This window comes from Periophthalmus magnuspinnatus, chromosome 15, assembly GCF_009829125.3.
Source record: "Periophthalmus magnuspinnatus isolate fPerMag1 chromosome 15, fPerMag1.2.pri, whole genome shotgun sequence".
In the NCBI taxonomy this organism is placed as follows: Eukaryota; Metazoa; Chordata; class Actinopteri; order Gobiiformes; family Gobiidae; genus Periophthalmus; species Periophthalmus magnuspinnatus.
The window spans coordinates 21652982-21678377 of record NC_047140.1 but is presented as its reverse complement, the minus strand read 5'-3'; the positions used below and the strand labels follow the sequence as shown (position 1 = coordinate 21678377).

Here is a 25396-nt window from a genome sequence, read left to right as displayed (position 1 = left end):
ATGTCAGTGGAACATTACATATGGTCAGATCAAAACATGGGCCTTTTACTTAGACACGCAATACTCAAACACTTTGGGTACAAGCATAGACTGTATATCTAAATGGACACATCTAACTTACTAGTGTTGCAAATAGGAAGTGATCAGGGGTGCTCTTCCAGCTCCAGTTTACTTTACATAAGAAAACAGCGACCTTCTGTCCATAAAAGCTGCTGGTAGGCCATAATGCATCCAAATGACAAAAAAAACTAATACTCAACCAAACCAGATATTGCTGTTTATTGCCACATGACCTATGACAAAACTTGATTACAGATTTTATGACTTTATAATATTAATATTTAGCAAATAGGTCCAGCAAAATGTCAAGAAAACATGTGTTATGGTCATTTGTGATTAGGTCTATTTGTTTTAAAAGAAACAAAATCATATGAATCATTAATCAAATGTGTGCTGTTTTTTTTATGTCTTACTATTGACGCAATTCAGTTGGACTCTCTGCACTGAAAATTTGCCTGGTTGAAATAAATAGTGTAATGATCTCATATTTTCTGTTTATTTCAGAGACAGAGACACCTTTTGTTTGTTTGTGTAACTGTTTATGTGTTGTTGTTAATGCTTTTGTATGTGACACTTGGTTACCATGTCAACAAGTTGATCTGAATGTGCTATTCGTTAGTTACTGTTCTTTTTTGGGGACCGCCTGTAGTGAGTTGAAACTGCTGTTGTTTTGCTCTCGTTTTGGTGTGGATTAAGGCCTACAGTAGCCCTTGTGTTCAGAAAATAAACAAGCAGAAGAAATTTGGTATGTTTCCTCACGCGACACAAACTCTAAAAATATAAAGTTATAGCAAATACTATAATCACTATCACAACCAAATTTGTTGATTCAACCAATATCTTCAAGTCTACGGCTAAAAATAAGTAAGTTACTCGCTTAAACATCTTACTCAGCCTTTTTTCTCTTTATGAATGAGCAGATCTCCTGTGACCTTTGACCCCAAACTGGTGAACTGTCAGTTTGATGAGCCGTCCGCAGAGTGAGTGACACGTTTAATCCTTTCACGAGTCTCAACCGCAGCCAAAAGCTTCTGAGGTCATCACCTTCTGCCGCCGCTTTGCAAACCGTTGCCCCTGCTTCCTTTAAGTCCTCTATAGGTTTTCACTAGAGAAGACCTAAGGGTTTTTTTTTTCTACACAATTGACCTGACAAAACAAAAGGTATGGTAAAGAATGGTTAAAGATTCAATTGTTATGATGGTTAGCTTTGTTGAGTTTGGGAAGTGAGAAATCTGGTATAGCTGCGGTTCAGATGAGAATGAGTAATGACAAGTCTGATGACAGTTCAAAAGCAGAGGTCACACAAGGCAGTCTGAATGTCACACCAAACACTCATTATTTATAGCGCTATGGTGCAACAAAGTGCATTGTTATACGGCAGTAATGTGACACTTCCTATGGCAACAAGTTTGTGGATAACCAACGCAATGGATCCATTAAAATGTAATAAATGGATAATATTTTACTATTTTGAAACAAGAAAATTAAGAGGATAAACATGAACGTTATATTGTGTTCGCGAGGGGGGTCCGCTGCCTGGTTTTCTTCATGGAGATGTTATTGCTTTACCTACAATGTTCCACAATATGGCATTATACTCAGCTTGAACTAACAGGTGTTACATTGCTAAAAGAAATACTCTGTAAAACATATATTTCTACAGTGAGTGGGGTTAACTCTCCACAGATCTGACATGTAACTTGGCCTGATAGCGTCACGTGCCTGCCTCCACTGAGATGGATAAATTTAATGCCATATGGTGAAACATTCTAGGCAAAGCAATAACATTCCCATGGAGACAAGCAAGTGGCTGATGTTCCACCAAAAATGTTGCACAGTGCACCTTTATGGCATATCAATGGCAAGGATTGATTTGATTGGATATCTTGATAGTGCCTAAAATACAATGAATAGTTATGATATCCAAGTTTAAATATAGCAGTAAACTGCACTTTAACTTGAACTTTTATTTTTAATTACTGAATACCAAAATTGAGCTTTTATTTGTACATGGCAATTGCAGCTATATTATTTGAAATATTGCTGGTTTTAGCTTATGTTCTCATTCTTGGTAGTACATCATAACACACTAGAAACCTTCTTCTCTGTCCTCATCATTGTCTTTATGCGCTGTAATGATCAACCATTTTAGCATGATCTTTTGTTTACACTACATACCTCAGATGACCATCCCTTTAACCACAAGCCAAACAACCAATCACTGCCATGTTCTGCACATCACATTCTTGTTTCAAAGCACAAATCTTCCTCATCCTTTTCTCATTAGTTTGAATCAGTGAACATATTGAACTGGTTTAAAGCTCTTCAGTGTAATGATAAAGACGGCCCTGGTATACGGCAACGGGTAAACCACATCCTGCTGCCAGTGTAAATAAAGACAGGGCAAGTTAAGGTAACGCTAATATTAGAGAGATAACTGTGCAATATGTTCCTAAAATAGGTTTGCAGAGTTTAAGAGACTTAAAGTACTTAGATACATATGTAGCCATAAACTTACTTCTTGTAGTTCAAAGGTAAAATCTATGTGTGATAAAAACAGAGCAAGCTTTTTTGTCCTCAATAAGTTCAAGCATTAAAGTAGGATCAAGGTAAGGATTTTAATGAAAGAAAAAAAAAAACATGTATTTTTATTACTGACCTTTTGGTGCTACATTTTTCACCATTATGCGCATACATTGTCATTTTTGCCCAAATCAACATGACAACAATTTTTTTCTAAATGTCCCATCCTTGTACAGTTTATGATTTGTTATTTAAGTTTTAATAGTGGGATTCTGATGTTCTACCTGTCTACCCTATCTAGAAATGACAGTAGTTCAGTTGGTAGAGTGTCCACAGATCCGAAGGTTGGCAGTTCAAATCCCGCTCTCGACATAAACACCATTGATAGAGGTCAGATCCTTTGAGTGCCTTGAAGTTGGAAAAGTGTTATATAAAAATGTGACCATTTACTATTACCATTTGAGAGAAGACTGAAATATGAACTGCTACAATTTCAGAGAGTAAGAATATGCTTGCAGAGGTCTGAACTACAAGGTTATCAGGATTTATACAGAATAAGACAGGATATTTTGTTGTATGCAAAGATAAAAGTGCTTAAATACAAAAGTTACTTCAATAATTGCAGTGTTTACGATTTGTTAGTTGCTATTCACATTGCGATTTTGATGCTACTGTGATGCATTTTGCAGACCTAACTACAAACAACAAACCTCTTGAGAACGTGTGTGACCTTTTAACATACAAGCACATGCTCAGACTCACATAAATCTCTACATGACAAACTATTTTGTAGTTCATTATCAAAACACGCAGCCCTATATCTGCCGCGCTGCATGAGTTTATGAAAACATTTCTTCCTGTCAGGACTGCTGTGTGAAGCCGACTCTCTTTGTCTGGAGGTCATGGGATGCTTGTCATTGTTAAACAGCTAACCCCCATCTCCTCTGGCCACAGGGGACTGCAGACCGGGCCTTCAAGACTACTGAATTCCTTTCCTTTGAGGTAACAGAGAAGAAACTCAAGCCCTCATTGTTGACTGCAAAACACTTTAGCAACTCAAAGATGCAACAGTGAAAACCGGTGGAGGGCTCTCGAGATTTTTCAGGTGAACTTTGACCTGTGAGTTGGTGGGAGTCTTGGGAGAAAATTTGCAGATCTAAAGATGGAGAATGGTGAAGCTCTTGAGACTGTGGTGGGAATGTTTTTAGACCAAAAGGGGATCTCCCAGTGATGTTCGGCACAAATAAAGGTCTTTTAGGTTCGATAACTCATTGTGAACTTTACATGTAATCATGCTTGGAACTAACACTTAAAGGGTAATGTGGAAGAGCCTCCAGTGTGAAACCAGCACCTTTGCTACTTTACTGCACTTGCTACTGATGCTATTGCTTTCCCTTTATTGTTCCACAGTATAGCATTAAACTTACATTTCACCATCGAGACAAGCAAGTGGTGCCCCCACGCCAAGTTACAGGCCAGATCTGTAGAAAGGCAATCCCGCGCATGGTAAAAGTACATGTTTTTGAGCAATAAACATAATAAACTGTAATTAAATAAATGCTGGATAAATCGGATTCATATACTGTGGAACATTCCTGGCAAAGTAATAACATGTCCTTAGAGAAAAGCAGGTGGCAGGTCTTTTCTAGTCCTGGTTAAGCCCTGGTCTAGTCTGTTAAATTACTGGCTTGATCCAAGTTTAATCCCACTTTTGCTGAGATGTAAATGGAAATTTTAACAAAGCATATGAAGGGAAATAGTTTTAGTTTGAAAAGTGGTAGCTACAGTAAGGATCAACATCACCAATCGCCATCTTCTCTTTCTGCAAAACCTACTAATCTACTGGGTACATCTGTCAGTAAACACCATATATAGGCCAAGCTCAGACCATAAAGCATAAAGCCTCATAGAATCCATTAGACAGTTACCACATGATATAATGCACTGTTTGGCACAATGCAACGCTGTGATGTGCATCAGTAAATAACCTGTAAATACAACCACAAAGTCATATGTGTATACAGCTTTAGTGAGGAGGGAAAAGTTGATATATGTGGTTATGATATTACTTTGGTCATCTTCTTAAAAACCTGTGAAACACTATTGCACCAAACACCTTTACAAGCTTAACAATAGTTTCCAAGCTCCCTCTCCTACTGTGCCCACCTATGGTTACTCTTTGAAGACTGCAGACACAAGTTCAGAGACATTGGCCCAAATTTTGAAGGATATTTTGTTTGCCTTTTGCGATTATGATGGTATCAGTGAACCATCAGTCCTAAGAGGATTAAACGTTGCTTGTGCCAGAGAAGCTGCTGTGCTTCAAAGACTGAGCCTGTCCGTCCACCATCTGGAAAAGTAAATAAATACGACGCGGATGTTGCCGGGGAAAGCGCAAAGTTCACAGACAGTTGCACACCCTATGTTTGACATCTACAACAATCACACATATTACTGAGCTCCTCTGTTATAATAATAGTAATGGATTAGTTCTTTCCAGATGCTCAAAGTTGCTTCTAATTTGCGCATTGTCCATTCACTCTATACTTGGCGGTGGTAAGCAACTATTATAGCCATAGTTTCCCTGGGGTAGCCTGACAGAAGTTGCTAATCTGCAGACTTGGAGCAATGCAAACCGGACACCAGAACACCCAAGCCAAGCTGTCATTGGAGATGTTCTGAAATAGTTGTCCAGACAATTTCCTATACAAAAACGTGAAGGTATATATGCTTGTCCAATTTGTCCTTCATATAACCAACAAACTATTAAAAACAGAGAAGTACTAGTAAACAGCATCTTCATAATAAACTGTTCAGTCACTGCCAAAAGCTAAGTCACTCCTGGTATTCTCCTGGCTGCTGTGGTCTGTATATTAATCTTTACAACCTGAATCAAATAATTTGTTAACCAATATAACATTTTGTCAACTAAAACACCATGAACCCATGAATGCACTAAACAGCTAAATGCTTACAGCCCTACAATGACTGGCGTGCTGTGTAGTGAAGCAAATTCATTAGCAACTGTTTGAAATTGAATATGTCTATTCTGAGTCAATTATATTTATCCAGTAGATTTGTTATCCATCACCCAAAATCCTCTTCATCCAGAAAAATTAAGTTGGCTAACCAGTCTCACACACTCCCACAACAAGCATCTTTTAACATTTTATTTCTGTCATTCTACTTTGACAATTTGTAAGTGTGAAGAAGACAGCATTTGGCAGCCCTCAAATCTGTCAGTCTGACTCACCGACCAAACAAAGCTGTCATAAATATGCGTGTGAGAGAATGAAGGATGTAATTTCCCAGCTCTGTCTGTCACTTGAACGCAACACGGGCAGATGAGGTTTACAGGGCTTTCACATAGGCCTTCCTTTAGCACAAAGACACCACCAAGTCTATTTATTACCATGGGAGTCCCTCTCAATCATAAAGCCAACACTCCCGTCCTAATTACTGAATAGGACATTGTATGAAAAAAGCAATCTCCAAATGTGAGCTGTCAGACAAAGGCAGCAGGAGTCGAGCTATTAATCAAAAGCAGGCCTCATTATCATTAGTGGAAACTGCTGACTATTCATGTGTGTGACTGTCTATATCGCCAAAAAACAAAGCCACATTGAAACGAGGAAACCATCTTCTCCAGAGAAATCAGAGCAGAAACATAATGCAGTTGTAGCAGAAAAGGTGTGTAAGCATTTCTTTATGTTAATCAGTGGAAATATGAGCACAAATGTCAAGCTAATTTGCCCCAGCTGCACAAAAGATGAGGAAAGCTACTACAGTGTTGTGGAGTTCAGGACACCTGCTTAATAGCTCACAATAGCAGTGAAAGGAGGTCTTAATTTGTATCAGGAAGAAGTGGGTTAGGTTTACTGATTTATGACATAGAAATATTTGCATTGTGGACATAAATGTTCAGATGGTGGGACAAAGCCAAGTGAATTTTCATCTTTATTTATTTTATAGATTAGGGGTGGGGGAAATTATGATACAAAGTAGCTCCCTGCTCCCTACATGCCGTCCATATTCCCCACATCCACTGCTACTATTGGTCAGCTTCTGTAATGCAGGTTGAAAGTGATTAACAGGTGGATTTAAAGGGACATGTTATGCAAAATCAACTTTTATGAGCTTCAACTGTTATATTTGGTGTTTCTTATCTTACTCAAAGTTGCTTTTAAATGATGCATGTGTTAGTAATCCTGTAGTTAATCCTGCAGTTTTCACCTACATCAGAGCCACAACCACATCTCTGTACCTACGTAGTATTTTTCTTAAATTTTGGACTCCAGTTCCTACGCATAGGGCTCTAAAGTGTTGCATAGCCATAAAAATCAAATGAAGATGCAATTTTGCCCACGCTTTAGTGTAATTGTGACTATATTTTTTGCTCCAAATTATAATGAGCATGAGCAGTCTGCCTACATGCACTGCAACACAAAATTGTCCCACCAAAATGGACAGTCTTGCATTATTACCGCACCAGACTCCTTAATATTGAGTAGTAATTGCATCTAAATCAGTATTACCTCCTTGGCGTCCCATCTTCGTGCGGTTGGATGATGACCACTTTAACGCTGATGGAGGTTCTCAGGAGGTCTATCATCTGCTCGTGTGTGAGGGTCGCCACGGCAACCTTACAGATCTCCACCAGTCTGCTGCCCTGCCTCAGCCCGGCTTTCCAGGCAAATCCGAACGGCTCCACGTCCGCCACGATACCCTCGAAGTTCACGTGGAACCCCAGCTGACCCAAACTGTTCCTCCTCAGGGTCATCTCGAACGTCTCACAGCCACGGGTCACAATCTGGGGAAAATAAAACAGTTATTTCACAGATAGGTCAAAGATAGTATGCCTTTTGGACAAGTGGTAAGTGATTCAAGATGTAGGACTATCACTTTATAACTTTCAAATGAAACACAATAGTAATTAGTAAAGAAAACATAAAAATTTTGCAGTAAATACTTTATACATTGAGCCGGGAAAGTACTAATGACTTTTTATGATTCACCAACGAAATAAATTATAGGGCAGATCAAAAACTGCCCATAAAACAGTACAAACTAAATTGTCCAGGTGTGCTACTCCAATCATGAATTTAGAATAACTATCCAACAATGAGAGTTTAACAGCAGTTAAAAAAGTAGATTAAGACAGTACAGTACACCCGTTTTCTCATGAGTTTGTGAATGTGATGATTTATGACATAGAAATACTTGCATTATCCACATTATTGTTCAGACGGTGGGACAAAGCCAAGAGCCACAGGGAGCATGAACTGAATTTTCCAGTTCACTTTATTTGACAGGTCTAACTGTGGGGTAGTTTAAAAATCAGATTAGGACAGTTTTATGAGTGAATGTAGTGAATGTGTGAGCAAATTGTCACATACAAGTTAAGTTTACTAGTCTTGAAGGTCTGTATGTTTTAATCTACCCATCCATATTCAGCCAGAGGTTAGTGCTACATCAAATTAAAATTCCGTATTGTTGTGTGCCCTTACAAATGAGTCATCTCAGTTCGCTCCACATTGGCTGGGCATAATCCCTTAATGCAATTCAAGTTCAGACCAAGTTCAGTCGAAGTTCAAACCGCAGAGCAAAAACAGCGATAACAGTGCGGTCTACCACACTGCGCACCTTAAAACGTGAGGTGCATTACAGCCGATAGCAGTGGAAAAGCCTCCGTGTAAGCTTCATTATTGTGGCAACCGCTGGAAAAAGCTCCGCAGTGCATCGAATGGACCTTAATCACCCATCAGATTAGTCCTGGTTCAGTTGTGGGTGACTGGCTCCATTTGCACAGAGTGGCAGCTGGCTTCAGGGACACATTACTGAGTCTATGGGCTTGTCAACACCGAACCAGATTCTCACACGGCCAGAAATCCAACCCCACTGTGAAGGGTGAGAAGGGAGAGGGGCAAGTCAGAGAGGGAGGAAGAGAAAGGAAGAGAAATAAAGACAAATAGAGTTGGAGAAAGACAGAGTTAGAGAGAGGCGAGAGATGGGAGAGGTGAGAGAATAGAGATTAAGTACAGACCGTTGTGAAGGGTGGAGAGAGAGAAACCACTAGGAGGAGAGAGGGAGAGAGAGAGAGAAAGGGAGGGAGGGAAAGGAGACGAGGGAGGGACGAGGATTACAGACAGCATGTCAGAGATGAGAGAGATGCGAGAATAGGGAAAGAGTCCAGACGAGTGTGAAGGGTGAGAAGGGCGAGAACAAGGGGGGTAAAAAGGGAACGAGACCGGGAGTGATAAGGGAGAGAGGGACGAGAGAAAAGACCACCAAGAGAGAAGAGGAGAAGGGAGAGAGGGGAGAGGTGAAGAGAGAGAGAAGGCCACACCACTATGATGGGCTGACACATATTGAGTGACTTCTCGCAATAACAGACTGGGGAAGAGAGTTTTAAAGACACACGAGCCACGAAGGCAAGACGCTTTCAATATTATGTCTCCTTTTTGTGTGTACCATCATGTCCAAAACTGTTTGTCTGATCGCTGCTTTTGCTGTCACAGTCAGTAAATCTCCATTCTCCAACTTTGAGCTACAACTTCATCTTAACACATGGACGTGAACACTTGTGAAAGGGCATCTGGCATCAAATAAGCCTAAACAACAGAATCTACCTCTCTATTGAACTTATTCGGCCCCGCCCACTTTTACCTATTTGTGGTGGCTCTTTCGGTTAGGAGGGAATCCCATGTTTTTCAATGCCAATTCAGAAAAAGTAGTATTGATTTGTGTAAAATGTTGTATGTTCATTTGCGCCAACAAGTCAACAACAGCACAGTAGTCCGAACAGAACTTATTTGCTGTCAAAATTGCCAGCCCCATACAAAGTAATACAATCCAAATGACGATGGCGGCGCCCACGGCAACTTCCGGACTAAGGTGAATAGGGCTTAGGATATTTGAGGTTGTAAGAAAGACCTTCCACTCAGGATGCAGGCATTAGCTCCATTAAATCAAACTGCCCTGTCGCTGAAATTCATTAGCTCCAAATAATAGCCTCCTAAAAGCCTTCATTAGCGGCTTTTATTCCCTCCATGTGGGGCAGTAAAATGTGTCCAGCTTCTCCTTTGAGTGGCCTACATAAGTCATGGCACATTTCCATACTCTCTTATCTCTCACATTATCTCTCACAGACTGTGTTTACATGCACACCTAAATCTGATCATTATCTGATTTCTGGAGTTATCAGATTATTCAAGTGTCATGTAAACAGCTACATCTGGTGTGAGTAATCTGATTTCTTTCTGTTTGTTCACACCAAGTTCTGACACGAAAAAGTATGCAAAAAAGGCAAATGAATGTGGGAAAGACTGAAGTTAATGTTTGTACTCTGTCTTCCAAATACAAGAGTTACTCCAAAAATCCATTGATTAACAGAGATGTGTTATTAGATTAATTTGGGCAAGTAAATCAGATCTTAATTACTGGATTGATTTTCTAGTGCTCTTGTATTAATTAGCAATGTAAATGTTTCCACTGTCACAACCTTTTCAAATTAGCCCACGGAATATAAGACTTAAGGTTTACTTTTAAATAGATTTTTGATGGCATTGTTTTATTCTCTTGCTGTTATTGTACTTTGCATTGCAACATTGTAATTTCCCCATTGCGGGACATATAAAGTGTGCTCGTCTTATTTTCTTTATCTTTATTTATACAGGGGAGCCAACTGAGAGCACTTAGACTGTTCAAAATACAATGCAAAACAAAATCAGTACAGTCTATATATATAAGTCCATATAAAACTTTAAAAACAGGTGAAGGTGTGTGTATAAATGTTTGTTACCAGATTACTGAATTGCGATTATGGCACCAAAGTATCTAATTTTACATGTCCTTGAAGTGTTTTCCATGATCAGATGTTTTTGCATGTTCCAAGGTCTTGGCTAAAAACTCAGGGGGACTGGGCTTTTGCTGTAGCTGATCCCAGACGTTAACACAGGCTGAGCGGGACAGTTGGATTGTGTTGTTTTATCGTATTTTTGCATGTTTTGTTTACAACATTGCACTTTATATTGCCTGTTTGCAGCACTTTTAGCAGGTGTGGTTGTTTTTAAATGTACTTATATAAACACATTTGCCTTGACGTCACTTGTTTTCCGATGCGACGCACCCAAAACCACTTTTTTCTCTTTCTGATCTTTTTTTTGGATCTATATTAAAACTATTCTCCAAGTTGAATTTCTCAAAATAAAGTGCACATAGTTCAGAGGCATAGACGAGCCTACATCCTCTTTGGCAGTGATGAGTGGTTGAGACGTCACTGATCCCGGCTTTTGAAACTTGTCCATGTGTGTTGACAAAACAGTGTCAGTCCACTTAAGCTCAAAGCAAAGGCTGGACTCTCAGGGTTTTAGTCCTTTTGAGCCAACTGTTTGGGCTTTCAGAGGTTTATCATTTACCAGGCAGAGAAATGTAAGGATCCAGCCGCTTTTCAGTTGTAAATTACCTTTGAAAATGTGGACAAAACAACATCAGTCATCCTGTCTCTTTGACTATGGCCACAGACATGTTAATTAGAGACCAGTGTCATGTGTCTTTCAAGTCTTTAAAAATGAGTTCATATTGTTAAGAATCAATGTTGTTGATGTTAAAGGCCATCTTATCTATGTTATAATGTTGTTTCCTCATCGCAAACATACCTGGTTTAGTTTCATTCGCACATGTTTAGCACGCAAACCCTGCATACTTAGGCTGAGTTCTTCTCTTAAACGGAAAAATTCTGTTATACCTTGTGATGTCATGTGATCAGGAAGTGCTCCACTGTGTTTTTAAACTCCATACACGTGCACTTCAATCATATTGATAATTTCCCTGCCCTGGAATTTCCCATCTCCTATCTTCCTATGTAAGAACAGCATTATAACGTGGCTGAAAGTTCATAAGAGTCAATTTTGCATAATACACGGTCTTTAACCATTTTTATAAAAATGTTGTGCCACATGACCTGACTCCCCAGCACATAGACAAACTACTTGTGACAACATAGTATTTGCGGTTACATTCCAACTATAATCATGAAAAAAAAGCTAGAATCCAGGACATGCACTGCAAAAAGTTAAATCTAGAGTCAAAAAAACAAAAACAAAACTGGGCAAATTATACAAATGAATTTTGCAGTAGTCAGTTTTATAGATAATATTTTGTTGGACTGTAAATTATTTTATTGTACTATTTATTTGTGCATTTCAGAGTTAGCCCTGTTGCCATAGTAGTTAACAAAGTACTCAAAATGACGCCCATAAACAGGAAGCTGAAATCCAGTGGTATATAATCGAGCATATGTTAAAACCCACTTCGCTTTCACCTTCTAACACTTCATTATGTCAAGTATTATTGTGGAAGTAGCTAGTATTACGCAAGTCCTTCAAGTGCCTATGCTGTCATTTTCCAGGTTGCATAGGAAACTAAATGGCACTATTTCCACTAAACAAAAATAGCCTTCCCACTGACTATCGCCAGGGGGATTTGCCTTTAAAAGCTGAGTATGTATCCATCTACCACAACAGCAGTAACACCCGGGAGGGCAGAGGACACAGCCATCACAAAGCTTTTAGCCCAGTATTCACAACAACTCACTCACACTATTCCACTGCTCCTATAGTCCATCTTTAGTTCGCATTACATCACAAGTCCGGCAGCCTGTAAATCCCTCCAATGAAACATGAGCGCTCCCAATCTCCAGACTGTAAAAACACAGACACCTCAGGGATATGGTATAGTGTGCATGGTCAGCTATGATACCCAGTGTGCCAGTAATACAATCACACACTTATTAATACTTTTGCAGAAGGCTCGCGTGTGAGTTATTCTCCTCAAATCCCCCTGTGGTGAGACGCAGATTAGCATAACGAATGAGGAAGAGAGGGAGAGATGTCCTTTGGCTAATCACAAATGTTAATGTAGCCTGCACTGTCCTTTCCTGGATGAAAGAAGTGCAAAGTGAATGACAGCTGTGTAAGGATTAATTATTCAAATGGGATTCTGCTGCTTTTTAAGATTACTTACTATTCAGATATCTAGTTCTAGTCTTCTGTTTCTAAGTATCTTTGAAATGTGACTTTCTTATTACTCGGAGAAAGAGAGGGGGGTTCAAGAATGTGGAAAATGTTCCCTTATTGGCACATAACGTGATGTTAAAGCTTTGCTAAAGGTGCCAAAACATACAGTGTGGAATAAATGGAGAAGTGCAAGGAGAATTCAAGGCAAATACAGGTCAGGCATAAATGATCGATATAGACACACTGGAAAAAATTAAGTGCAGTATCGCCCAGACTACAACAAGTTGATACACCTGTCACGACTCTGCTAAGACTATATTGACAAATCGTTCAAGACATGACAGATGAAACAATACTTTTTGAGGGTCAATATTTATTGTGGGTACTTTTTCCTTCCAGTAGTGGGAAAAGTTTGGTTATTTTTCTGTACTACAATGCGGTTTGAGTTGTACTGCTGAAATATGAACCTCTATGACTCATTATAGATACAAACTAACTTACTTTATTACAACAAGTGGTGCATTCTGTTATGTATTCATTGCAGTTTGTGTTTTTTGACAATATTGTACATTTAGAATACTTTGTGGGGGATAATTCTGATTCATGTTTGGTTTCAATATTATCATTTATCATCTATAGTTACTTCAGTAATATATCACTTCAGAATTTGTTATCGTGACAGTCGTATAAGTTGATACTGCATAATTCCTTCTCTCTCTAACCTTAAAACGATATGCTGTGGGTAGCTATTTATCTTACATACTATACATATACTTTCTTTAAAGGTGCACCATGTGGCAAAGGACCTGACACTTGCTAGCGTCCTTGGATTGCTTTGACTACAAAATTGTTCCACAGTAGATAATTTAACTTAGCTTGCATAATACCTTGCAGAAAATACCTTGAGTACATTCTTATTGTGAGCACAGGCTTGCCTCTCTCCACAGGTCTAATCTAATCCACTGATCTAATACGTGGTCTGGTGGAGTCATCTGCTTGTCTCCATGGAGATATACAACTGGCAGACTCTCCACCAGAAAAGTGACATTGTGCACCTTTAATCCTGAATACATTAAATATACTTTGGGACACTGATTTTGAAAAGACTATATTTCTATCTAGGTGTTAACTTGACCCTGGTTCACTAAAGTTGCTCTTGCCTTAAGCACCGTGTCCCATAAGAGTGCCCCACTAAAACCAGGTGTTTTAATGGCCTATTTAGGACTGATGCCAAAATAGCACTGCAGCAGCTGACCAGCTTAGAAGAGAAAAAGAATGAAGACTTTGAAAGAAAAGTGGGTAGCTTGAGCAGTCTTAGGACACATCAACTCTATATTTAGTCTGTCAGACCCCAAAAAGTCTCTGTTTATCATTTTATCCCCTTTAAAACTGGGTTGGTGACCTGTTTTAAGCTGCCATTGGTTTACCTGCACCCATTCACCCCCCTCCTCCCAGTGATTTCACAATGTGACGCAAAGCATGTTAATCTCTCTATCAAATAAAGTGTCTGGCTTTGATGAAATTGCATTGGAGTTTAATAATAGTGACTAGACTTTCAGACAATCATTACTGCTATGACCTAAACGGCTGGCTGTATACCCCAGCTGATTAAATGCAATGAGACAAAGAAAGCTGTCGGCAGGAGGGCCAGATTAACCCTCTATAGACTGTGAATGCTTTTAAACGCAGGTGCAATACAGTTTATAAAGACAAAAATGTGGAATGTGCATTTGTTGATTTGTACTTGAACACTGATGTACTGCTATCACAACAATGTGTGGGAAATATGGCATTAAGGAGTAGTTTAATTAGGCAAAACTGTACTGTACTAAACTGTACTAAACTACATTCTGGATTCCTTACACTGACAGTTCATTGAATGTCTCTCCATTCTTCATACCCATTTTCTTATGCTTACTATAAACATCTAATTGTACATTTAGAAGAAAAACAACAAAACTAAACTAAACAAAACATGGCCTTGCTGACTATTGCGTGCTAAGACGTGTAGAGACAAGCTAAAAATAAATAAATATCATGTGTGAAAACAGGGGCAAAGAACAAGGACAAACCTGAGAGCTGAAAATAGCTGATTTGTATGGGTCATTTGGTCATTACTAAGCAAACGAATCTTTCTATATCCACCACCAGTGATATCCACACGCAGCTCCCTGTCCACTGCGTAATCAGTTAGTATTTATTGATTTTAGTGTGACTCTGCAAAAACCTCATAGAGAGATCATTAGAGTGGAAATGACTGTGATTGCTGTTCTAGTGACGGGAACTAGCTGGGTACTGTTGTGTTTTATACAAAATCAAAAGAAACTGTCAAGTGAATGTGGAACATCAGATACTAATCGATACTAAAACTAGTACTGAAACTAGATACTTATTTGAACCAGTCACATTAACAGGACAGAAATGAGACTTTACTGAATAGCTCTAGGATGATCTTCGGTTGTATCAGAACTAGTATAAAACCACATAAACCTGGACGACTGAGGGATTCTACAGTTATACGATCACAGAAAGTACCATTATTTAATGCTGAAAATGACATTCTATTGTCTAAACAAAGCGTGTTATTTTATTATCATTGTGGTAGCAGAATCGGTATTGAGTATCGAGTCTATTCCTGAGTATCAAAATCAAGTTTGACATTTTAGTATCGTGAAAACATCTGTGTGGCTAAGTTTGAAATGCTAAGAATATGACATTTGAATTCAATAACGCCCTAATAAACTACTAAAATAAAATCCAGTAGCTGAAATTAGCATCTGCCCTGTATTTGCACTCTGTCCTTTCATTCTACCTTAGAGTAAATACAAAAAAAGTTAAATAAATGGGTAACGTTACATGTTGTCAGATTGTATACCAACCAACAGATAATGATCTAAATGAAACAGAAGTCAGTGGTGAGCAGTAAACCCATATGGCAAAAGTAATATGAGTAAAACGCATTGTTTCACCACAGAAAGACCGCAGAATTGTAAAATGCTCCAATGCGCCATTTGAGCTAAAGGCAAGCATTACCATTGAAATGTCTCTGTGTGAGTGTGTGTTGTGTTTGTGTAACCATCCGGAGTTTACTGGGAATTATGATGACAACATCCAGCTGAGTACTTCCCATTGTAATAAGCAGGATACTGTTCTGTTGTTTAAGTCATGGGTTGGTGCCACCCGGGTCTGTCTACTCTAGTGAGTCTTACTATAACCTCGATATGAGATAATGATGTAGCGTTGGTGCCCTATACCGTCTTTATGTTATGTTTTGCAAGAATGAAAACAACAAAGGAGCCATTTAAATACACACAAAACAATAAAAAATCCCACTGCAACTGAACAATAACCTGCACAGGCCAGTACTTCTCTGTAAATCAAATCTTTATATTAACTAAAGAACAATAAGGAAGTATTGTGCTGGTTCACTTAATATTTGCAAAGTGTTTGAGTACACCCATATGTAAAGAGAAACTTGGAAAAACTTCACTATCATTCCCAAAGTTATAACTAATATTGACAGTTTGAGGAGGTGATGCACAAAGCCAAAACCAAATGTACAACTAATTAAAAAGGAAAGTGACACTAAAATTTTAATTTAGGAAGAACTTATCTTGAAAATAGCTTATAAATATTAGACTAATGCAAGAGTGAGGAGAGATGTACAAGATGAGGCTAACTAAAAACAACATGCAGGGGACATCACATTATGTCATCCAACTGAAAATATAGTAAGTGATATTAAAACATGATTGTAAACGTTCATTTTGCAGTTTTGATTGGATTTCAATTGGTACGGAAGCCAAAATGATGTGATGTGGTGATGTGAAAACAGATTATTTGTTCATTTTGTTCATTAGAGACAGGAAAAATAGGCAAAAACAGGCTAAATTGATTGGGCTAGAATGTTGTTACTTCATCAAAAGCAAACAAAAACAAAAGTGAACAGCTACCTTTTACCTTTAGTTCAATAGACTGGCAATTCCAAGGCTGAACTTATCTAAATGATTCTAGGTGTATGGCGTTTAAAAACACAATGGAGCACTTCCTGTATTACCGCATGACATCACAAGGTGGAACAGAGTGAAGAACTATGTAAATATGCAGGGTTTGTGCGTTAAACATGTCCGAATGAAAAAAACACAACTCCAAGTCTGTTTTTGATGAGGAAACAACATTATAAACATTAACACAGATCAAAAAATGGCGTAATATGCACCTTTTAATAATATTTTCTTCCAGTACTGGACAGGTAGACATGAAGATCTTTGAGTTTGAGTTATATGTCTTCAACTTTGACTGGGGTTATCAAGATTATCAAGATCAGAATTATATTATTTCAGTCTATGGTTCAAATGAGTGAACCTTTTTATGCCACATTAACTATGTTTGATGTGGTCTGGTCATGGTGTTAAATGGTTAATTGTAATTTTGATGTTTCTTCTCACAATAATTCCTAAAAGAAAACCACTTTATGACATTCCTTTGACAGCACAAACTTACCTCCAGCCTCTGCACCATCTCCCTTATATCTTCTCCGCAGTTATCATGAGCTGACAGCATGATGCACTCTCCTCTCTCGTAGAAGATCTTTATGCTCATAATTCCCGAGGTCCATCCAATCACGTCCCGGCATGAGCAGTTGAAAATCACGTTTTTAGACTCCTCTTCTATCAGCACGATAAACTCATTCGATATTCCCAGAAGTCCGTCAACATCCATGGACTGCCCAAAATCTCTCGCTCGGACGCTCCAGGTTACCGCGCCGACGCTAAAGAGGTGAGCGTCTTTCCTCGGTTTGACTTTCTCTTTCTTCTTGGCTCCTAATGTTATAAAGCTGAATTTCACAGCCGAGTCTATAGTAGCAGTGCTGACAAAGTTTTCAGCCAAGTCTTTGAGATATTCCTGTCTCGTTCGGGTCGCCATAGCTCTAAACTTCTCTGACTTGTGAGCTGCGTTTTCGCCATTGATGACCTTAGCGAGTAGAAAGTCCCTGAAAACTGCTGATTTGGGAAAAGTCACTAATTTGGGGATGGGAGGTCCGAAGGGGGGCACGTCTTTAGATCTGGAGACTGCGACGCTAGAGGAAGAAAAATCAATAAATCAAAACAAGCACTTAAGGTGTGAGAACAGTGAGACAATAAAAGAAGTAAAGTATTGAACCGCAAGTTAAATGGACCTTTTAAGTTTGAGGCAGCGTGTCGCTCAGGGAAATGGCTTGTGCTAAACTTGGTAACCTTTCTTCTATACAATAAAAAGAGTGTTTTTCACTTTGTAGCCACCAAAGGAGAGTGCTTTAAATCATTACTTTTAAGGTGTCTGTGAAGATAATAAGTGTAACATCAGCACGCATCAAAAGAGACCTGCAATTTGAGCTTTTTGTGAAGTCGAGACACCTCAGTTAGCACCCAGTATGCCACTATTTTTATTCTTTCAAATTAAGTGCTCTTAAAAGTTAACATTTCACGATTCGCCAAGAAAACATTTGGACAAGATACGTCAAAAAACACATAAATTGTCTTTCATTTCCACCCTAATAGTTGCAACATTATTATTTTATTTCTTTACAAAGTTGTTTTTAATAGTATAAATTAAATTGCCATAGTAATTTACCTGTAGCAAACATTTTCAGTGCAGGGGTTGTGGACTTTTACGATGACAAACACATGCTGGAAATGCGATCGGATGTTTTTGGGAGTGAAAGGAAGTGCCCCGGGCTCCTGGAACACGATGGTGACGATGTCGTTCCCGATGTGCCGTTTCCGTAGCAACTGTAAAAAACACACAGATTGATGCAGTTAGCTACAAAGACGTAATGTGATTTAGAACATATAGGAAATATGGTGAACAGAAGTATAAGATTAGCATGATTTTGAGGTTAGCTGCATATCCCCGAGTCACAACAGAATGTATATCAAAGTAAGCTGTGTATACTCTATTGAGTTAAACTACAAGGTGACTTCTATATGGCATTTGCAGATGTGTAAGATGTAGTCGTTCAATTCTGTATTAGGTTAGAAGTAGAGTTACGTATACTTGGATTATATTATTAGGTTAATGTTCTCCAAGGAAATATAGTTAATAGCAAATACTGTATTATGTTACTGCAATGTGTGGCCTAACCTGTAGCCTTTCGCATTTAAAGGGACATATGTAACATTTGGATGCCTTTTATCTGTCACGCAGATACTGTATGAGGTTGATCAAATTAAATATAACTTGTACTGAGCTGTAATGTAACTGTAATGCTTCTTTATTACAAAAACACTGAACACGATGGCCAAGTTGTTAATGCTATATAATTTGATGTTTCAATGCAGAAATCTTAAATATGTACCCGTTTTATTTATTAGCAATCAAAATGCAGTCTGGACAGTACCGGCTTCAGTACTTCTTTCGACAGTTTTGTTTAGAATGAACAGAAACTAAGATCCTACTGAAACTATTATATTCACGCCACATTACGCCCGGTATACACAAAATGTATCCAGAGACGATGCAGACGTTTACAATGCCAATATTATGTCAACTTTTCAGCAGTGCAAACACATATTTATTTATTATTATAGCTTGACACCCCATATTCCAGTAATAAATTTATAAATCATTGTACAGCCCCAGTGTCACAGATAAAAGAGCGATTTATTTTCCCCATTCACACTGCCTCATGCCATCACCCCATTCAGGGCTTGTATTGTTGTCGTGTTGCAGTTAGTTAACCTCAGTCCCTGCTTGCTATGGAGTTGTCAGCCCGGATCAAGAGGAGCGCCAAACAAGCCGGATTAGGAGGCTCAAAGGTGAATTGGAGAGGATGACGGGATGAGAGCCGATGGAGAGATTACCTCCATGGATTAAATTACAATATCCCACTACCCCTCTGCACATACAATTGAAAGAGGTGGAAGGGAAGCCAAATGAACTCGCAAATGTTTAGATGCACAAAGACATTGTTGTTTATTTGAAAGATGGCTCCAATTGAGTCTATGGTACAATTGATTTTCTGTGTAATGAGACGTGGAAGAAGTGCTCCCAAGAACTCCAGAACTCAAGAAATTGGTAGTAACTTAAAATAAATAAAAATAAATAAATAAATGAATAAATAATAATAAATGCATATATACATAAATAAATACATTTTAAAAAGTAAATTAAAGTGCACCGTGTAACTTTCTGATGGAGGGCCTGGTACCCCCTTGCTTTGTCTGGAATGTTCCACAATATGGCATTAAACTAGACAAGTAGGTGACACCAGCAGGCCAAGTTTTAGGTCAGACTTGTGGGAAAGTGACTCCACTCATAGTTGAGTGTATGTTTTTAAGGTATTGAAACACATCATATTTTAAATAGAGGTTTAATGCCATACTGTGGAACATTTAAGGCAAAGTAATAACTTCATAGAGACAAGCAGGTGCCGGACTCTCTCTATATTGCACCTTTAAACAAAAAATTACACCAATGGTTATGGTGCAGTGTATTATGTCTTATGTTTTTGTAAGAACAGTAATAAATTTAATCTACTACTGCTATTTATCATTCTACTAGTCCTACTAAATACAACTTTCACTACTGCGTATACTGCTATGACTTGCCGTTTTGTTACCCCTGCGTTTCTTACCACATGAACACCAAATTTACCTCAATATTAGCCAATTTGAGGCTACACTGTTGAAACCACTGTTACCACCACAGCATCCGGCGCTTGGTTGGCAGCTCCCCATTAGCTTCACTTAATTCCACTTGTTAGCATAGACAGATAGACACAAAAGCCTAATGCTAACTCCATGTCCGGCCCCTGGGGAAGCATTGATTAAAAAGCTTTGGAGGGGTACAGTTACTATGGCAATCCTCCTGAACTCACTGCTTTCTGCTGATAGGTCATTACTGCGGCAGAACTAGCCATTGGGGAGGATTGGCAGGAGCCCGGCTTGAATTTATTGATATCTGAAAAAAGGAACTACTCAAGAACACATTAGCTGCATTAGACAAAGGCCTCAACATCAATGCCTAGCAAGAGTGGACCCTAGAGATTTGTACCTAAAACACTCACATACACTGCAATGATGAATAGCTTCCTGGGTCTTTTGAAAAACACGAAGTACATCCAGCCAGAGCCGCCATTACAACCAGGAGTGGGTATAATTGCCACTCTCGTAGACAGGTCTTTGCTAACAAACCAAGATTTATTGAGCTGTGGGTCCTAATAAGATTTCACTCAAAAATTGCATCCAGGCTTGGTCAACACTAATGCTGCCGCTAATGGGGTTAAAAAGTTCACACAGATTAAAGACATTAAAGTTTGGTTTTATATGCGTTTTGTATATATTGTAGTGTTCTGGTATAAAGAAACACGCACGGTTTCTTCTGGTTGTTTATTTTCTGAACACAAGGGCTGCTGTAGGTCGTAACCCACGCCAAAACAACAGCAGTCTCAATATACTCAAGCCAGTCTTCACAAAATATCAGTATATCATTACAATATTACTGGACTATGTTGGTGAATTTGCTTCTTTAGACCTAAACTGAATTAAACCATAACACATTTTCGACTTTATAACAGAAAATACGCAACAAGAATCAGTAAACTTCTCAAAAAGTATAATCTGTGGTACGTAATGTATCTGTAAATAAAATTAAAACTATTGTGAGGTCAACATCTAACCTTAAAAGCCTTAAAACCCAAGTCTCTCTTACAATCTCCTACTAAATAAACAAGTCATGTAAAATTCAATTATAAATGGCTCTTATATCTTTACATGAATGGTTATCGTTTGCCAAACTTTTTGTGATTTTCTTTAGACTTCACTTTTGCCTCCAAGTGCCTCCATTTTGGAATTTCTAATGTATTTATTTATTTATTTTTTAACAAACCTTTAAAGTGTCCATACCCTACATAACATTTGAGGAGTAGTACTGACCTGCTGCCTGTTGTTGGGAGTATACGGGAGCATGGTGGACACATGAAACATCAGCTCGTAGTCCTTGTAGGTGGTGTACAGAGAGTGGGTCCCTGTGGAGTCAGCTGGAGAGAGGGGCAAGAAACATGTTATGAATTATGTTTTGTATCAGAATAAACAATATTATCCAATAAACAGTCAATTTGATTAGCTAAAATTGTATAAATGGTTCCTTATTATTATTTATAAAAAAAAAAAAAAAAATGCATTCTGGGGGACTGTCTACCATCTGCTTGTCACCATAGAGATGTTATTGCTTTGTCTGGAATTTTCAATCTATCCTGTATTTTTTAAAGACCGGTGATTCACTGCTAAAAAATACCTCCTGAAACCTTCCTTTTTGTTGTAGCAGGGTCACCTCTGAACAGATCTCACCAGTAACATGGCCTGTTACTGTGATTTGGATCTGATCGGCCAATACATATTTTCCAGCGAACCAAGGACAAGCAGGTAAAGCAAACCGTATACCACAAAAGTTACATTGTGTACCTTTATCACTAACATGCAGTGGTGGAAGAAGACCTCAATTTTTATGACGTCGTACAGATTTCAGAGCAAAGAATAACTCAATTAAAAGGTAACATGTAAAAATCTTCTGAAATAAAAGTATTAAAGTACTTGTTTTAAAATGTACTTAAAAAGTAAAAAAGTAAAAGTATGTGCTCAGATTTTGAGATCTAATAAAGCTTCAAATGATTTTGATACAGTTTTTTCCTAGCTGTTTTTCTTTGTATATTTTTGTTTGCTCAAACTACAAATGCGTTAAAAATAAACCCCCAGCCTTTTCAGCAGGTTTCAGACACTAATAAAAATACTTTCTTTTCACTCCTGTTCAAAAATGTCATGAAGTAGAAAATACAGATATGTTCTCTCAAATGTAGTAAAGTAAAAGTAAAGTATCCATGTTAAAATCGACTTAAGTAAGATACAGATGCCTAAAATGTATACTTAAGTACAGTACTTTACTACTTTTACTCGATTACGTTCCACCACTGCCAACATCAAACCTGCAGCGTTGCTCTCACAGAACCTTTATACTTCTACCTCAGTTTGCTTTTAGAGACAAGGTTCGTTCTAATGCTTTATATAGAGCAGATAATGGAGTTGGGTGTCTGGCCAGACTAATATATAAAAAGAAAAACAGGACCAAGATAAAAGCCTAATCGAATATAAACCAGACCAGGATGTGTTGTTAGCCCTAATACATCTAATAGTGATATATCTTACTCTTGTTATCCAGCTGCGCTCTGTACTTGGTGAAACCTTTTAGCCGAACCCTCTGGCCGAGCAAATCCAAGAACTCTTCCAAAGCCGGCCCTCCGCTTTCGTTGTTGTACATCTCCTCTTCTGTGCTCTGTCCGGCCTTGCAGTAGAGAACCCCAACTTTGTGCTGAAAACTTAGCTGCAAAAGAGAAGAAAGTACATAGACACTCATCATCTAAGTGATATGCCCTGTAGTCCTGTGTGAATACTGTACATTAGGCACTCAAGAACAATAGCTTTCAATCACTTCACAGCTAGCATCCATGAATGTAACAGGAGGAGGAGCGGAGGATAAATCAGACTTGGGTTCTAACAGCTACTTAAAAGCAGTTGGGAGGGGAAGTATTTTAATGGCAACTTAGCCTGCTGCTTAGTCTTGAGCTTTGTCCGAATGTTTCCCTAGCCCCTAACCCCTCATCCACTACATAGCCTCGCACTCTTTATCGGACTCTATAGGACCCTCACTCACAGAGCGAACAGGACACGCAGCTCACTACATTCGGATCAGGTGACTCTGGCGTCTGGGTGAAAAAAAATCCACTCAACTCTGATAAAAGTTGATTTCTGACATGCATAATGATCAGATTCGAGTGGCACGCAAATATGTATGGACTAATGATAACCATACACGTTTTGTCAAGCTGGAGCTCATGTAAATGGATTGGATTTAAACATTTTTTCATCTGAGATGTGGAAATTATCGCTCTGTGAACAGTTCAAGCTAAGGTAAGCGGCGAATCCAAGCAAATGGCGTGACCCCAAAATAGTGCCCCAACTAGAGAATAGTGTACATTGGACACAGCTTTGCATTACACAGAAAAAGGTTTAAGTTAGACGGCTTGATACAAGTAAAAAATACATCCTATGAGTCAATGGAAGATGTATTTGTCATTTTATTTTAAGTAACAGTTATTTATTGCATCAGGTATTAACTTGACAAGACAAAAATAAGACAAAATAGATCCAGTCTATTCACTAATTACGGTAGCTCTCACAAAATGGTAAATTATTGTTTACTGCAGAGAATCAGAAGGTCATTAAGTGGAAAATCTGGGTTAGTCCTCCTTAATAAATTATGTCTATAATAGTCCTTGTTTAAATCTTTTTTAGTTTAAGTTTTATCCCTAAGTTTCAACATGGTTTAGTCCTGGATTAGTGCTAGATTTGCTCTGTTATAGTCCTGTTTCAGTCCTGATTTCAACCTGATCTGCATAAATCTGGTCCTAGTTTAGTCTCAAAATAAACATGTTCGGAGGTATTTGGCGTGTACAGGAAACACTTCACTCCTTTTCTGTGAACCTGGAACAGCTAGGAACTCTCAGCAAGGCTCTGAGCATGGCATAAATCAACCTGGGCTAATAACAACTACTTAAGAGCAGCTGTGGAGCCGACCAAGCTGTGAATTACAAATACTCCAACACATACTGGCTTAAGGAGGAAAAGAACCGCACAGAACGCATTTGAATTCATATCCAAAAAAAGACTCCCCAAAGCAAAGACTTCATTGTGGTTTGACAGAGGCTAAGAAACTATTAACAAGCTTTATAACATCCCACAAATAATCTGACCCCTTTGGTTATTATTCCTCAGCGAATTAAAAACAGATGTCTATTTTGGAGAGCGAAAATATTTGTTGACAGTGTAATTTCAAGCTGAAGGATTTATCATACAATGTGTAATTGACATAATTCTATCCATGGTAATTATAATCAGTGTGGGATAACCATTCATTGAGAAAACATGTCCCGGCTTATCCAGCACATTGTATTGCAAATTCCCTATTACTAGTACTACTACAGTACAGTATAAAACAATGGGAGTGTTTATATAGGAAAGAACCATTGGAGCAGCTAGCATGCTATTATTGAGGGGTATAATGGAGTCAATCAAATCCAATTGCACTGTCACCAAATTGATTTCAAACAATCAGATCATATTTCTGCAACAATTTGCTGTGTTTAAGTTTCTACAATAATCTAGAAGTTTAAAGGGACTAGTTGGAAATGTGGATACAGTAATGTTTTTTGTTTTTTTTTGTTTTTTTTTCACCAAATCCTATTACATCTTATCAGTGCAATTTTGTTGTACATCTTGTATGTCTGTGTAAACCCTCAGTCGTCCAGGTCTGATCCATAACAAAAGACGAAGTTTAAATCTGTCAACTGGACAAATCGTTGTAAGAGTGAAGACGTTTCGCTGCTCATCCAAGCCGCTTCTTCAGTTCTGTTTACAGTTTCAGTGTAGTTAGCTCCTCCCTTCAGATAGATATAAGGCAGTGGCCACCAGCAATCCGACCAGAACTGAAGAAGCGGCTTGGATGAGCAGCGAAACGTCTTCACTCTTACAACGATTTGTCCAGTTGACAGATTTAAACTTCGTCTTTTGCTGCAACTTGTATGGGCACATAGGTTTCAATGGTAGTAATCTAAAAATATAATGGAAAATAAACCATGTTCCTTGTATTCTTACGTCAAAAATACAGCGTTGTTTTTTCATTTGAACCAAAACCTCATTTCAAACTGAATCATTTACACCTAGGTAGTTTCAAACACCAGATAAACCTAGACACCTGCTGCGTTA

The 25396-nt window shown here is 38.4% G+C and overlaps 1 protein-coding gene across 5 annotated transcripts in view; it reads right to left on the bottom strand.

Moving 5' to 3' along the window:
• The window catches only part of LOC117382152 (signal-induced proliferation-associated 1-like protein 2), a 130052-nt gene that overhangs the window by 39720 nt on the left and 64936 nt on the right, over window positions 1-25396 (bottom strand). For all 5 annotated transcript variants that reach the window (XM_033979211.2, XM_055227174.1, XM_055227175.1 and 2 more), the window contains exons 5-9: window positions 22781-22955; window positions 21515-21618; window positions 18213-18370; window positions 17103-17679; window positions 7119-7393 (exon numbers count right to left, since the gene is read on the bottom strand). In XM_033979211.2, the coding sequence (XP_033835102.1) occupies window positions 7119-7393; window positions 17103-17679; window positions 18213-18370; window positions 21515-21618; window positions 22781-22955 (1289 nt within the window). The remainder of the gene's footprint in view (window positions 1-7118; window positions 7394-17102; window positions 17680-18212; window positions 18371-21514; window positions 21619-22780; window positions 22956-25396) is intronic.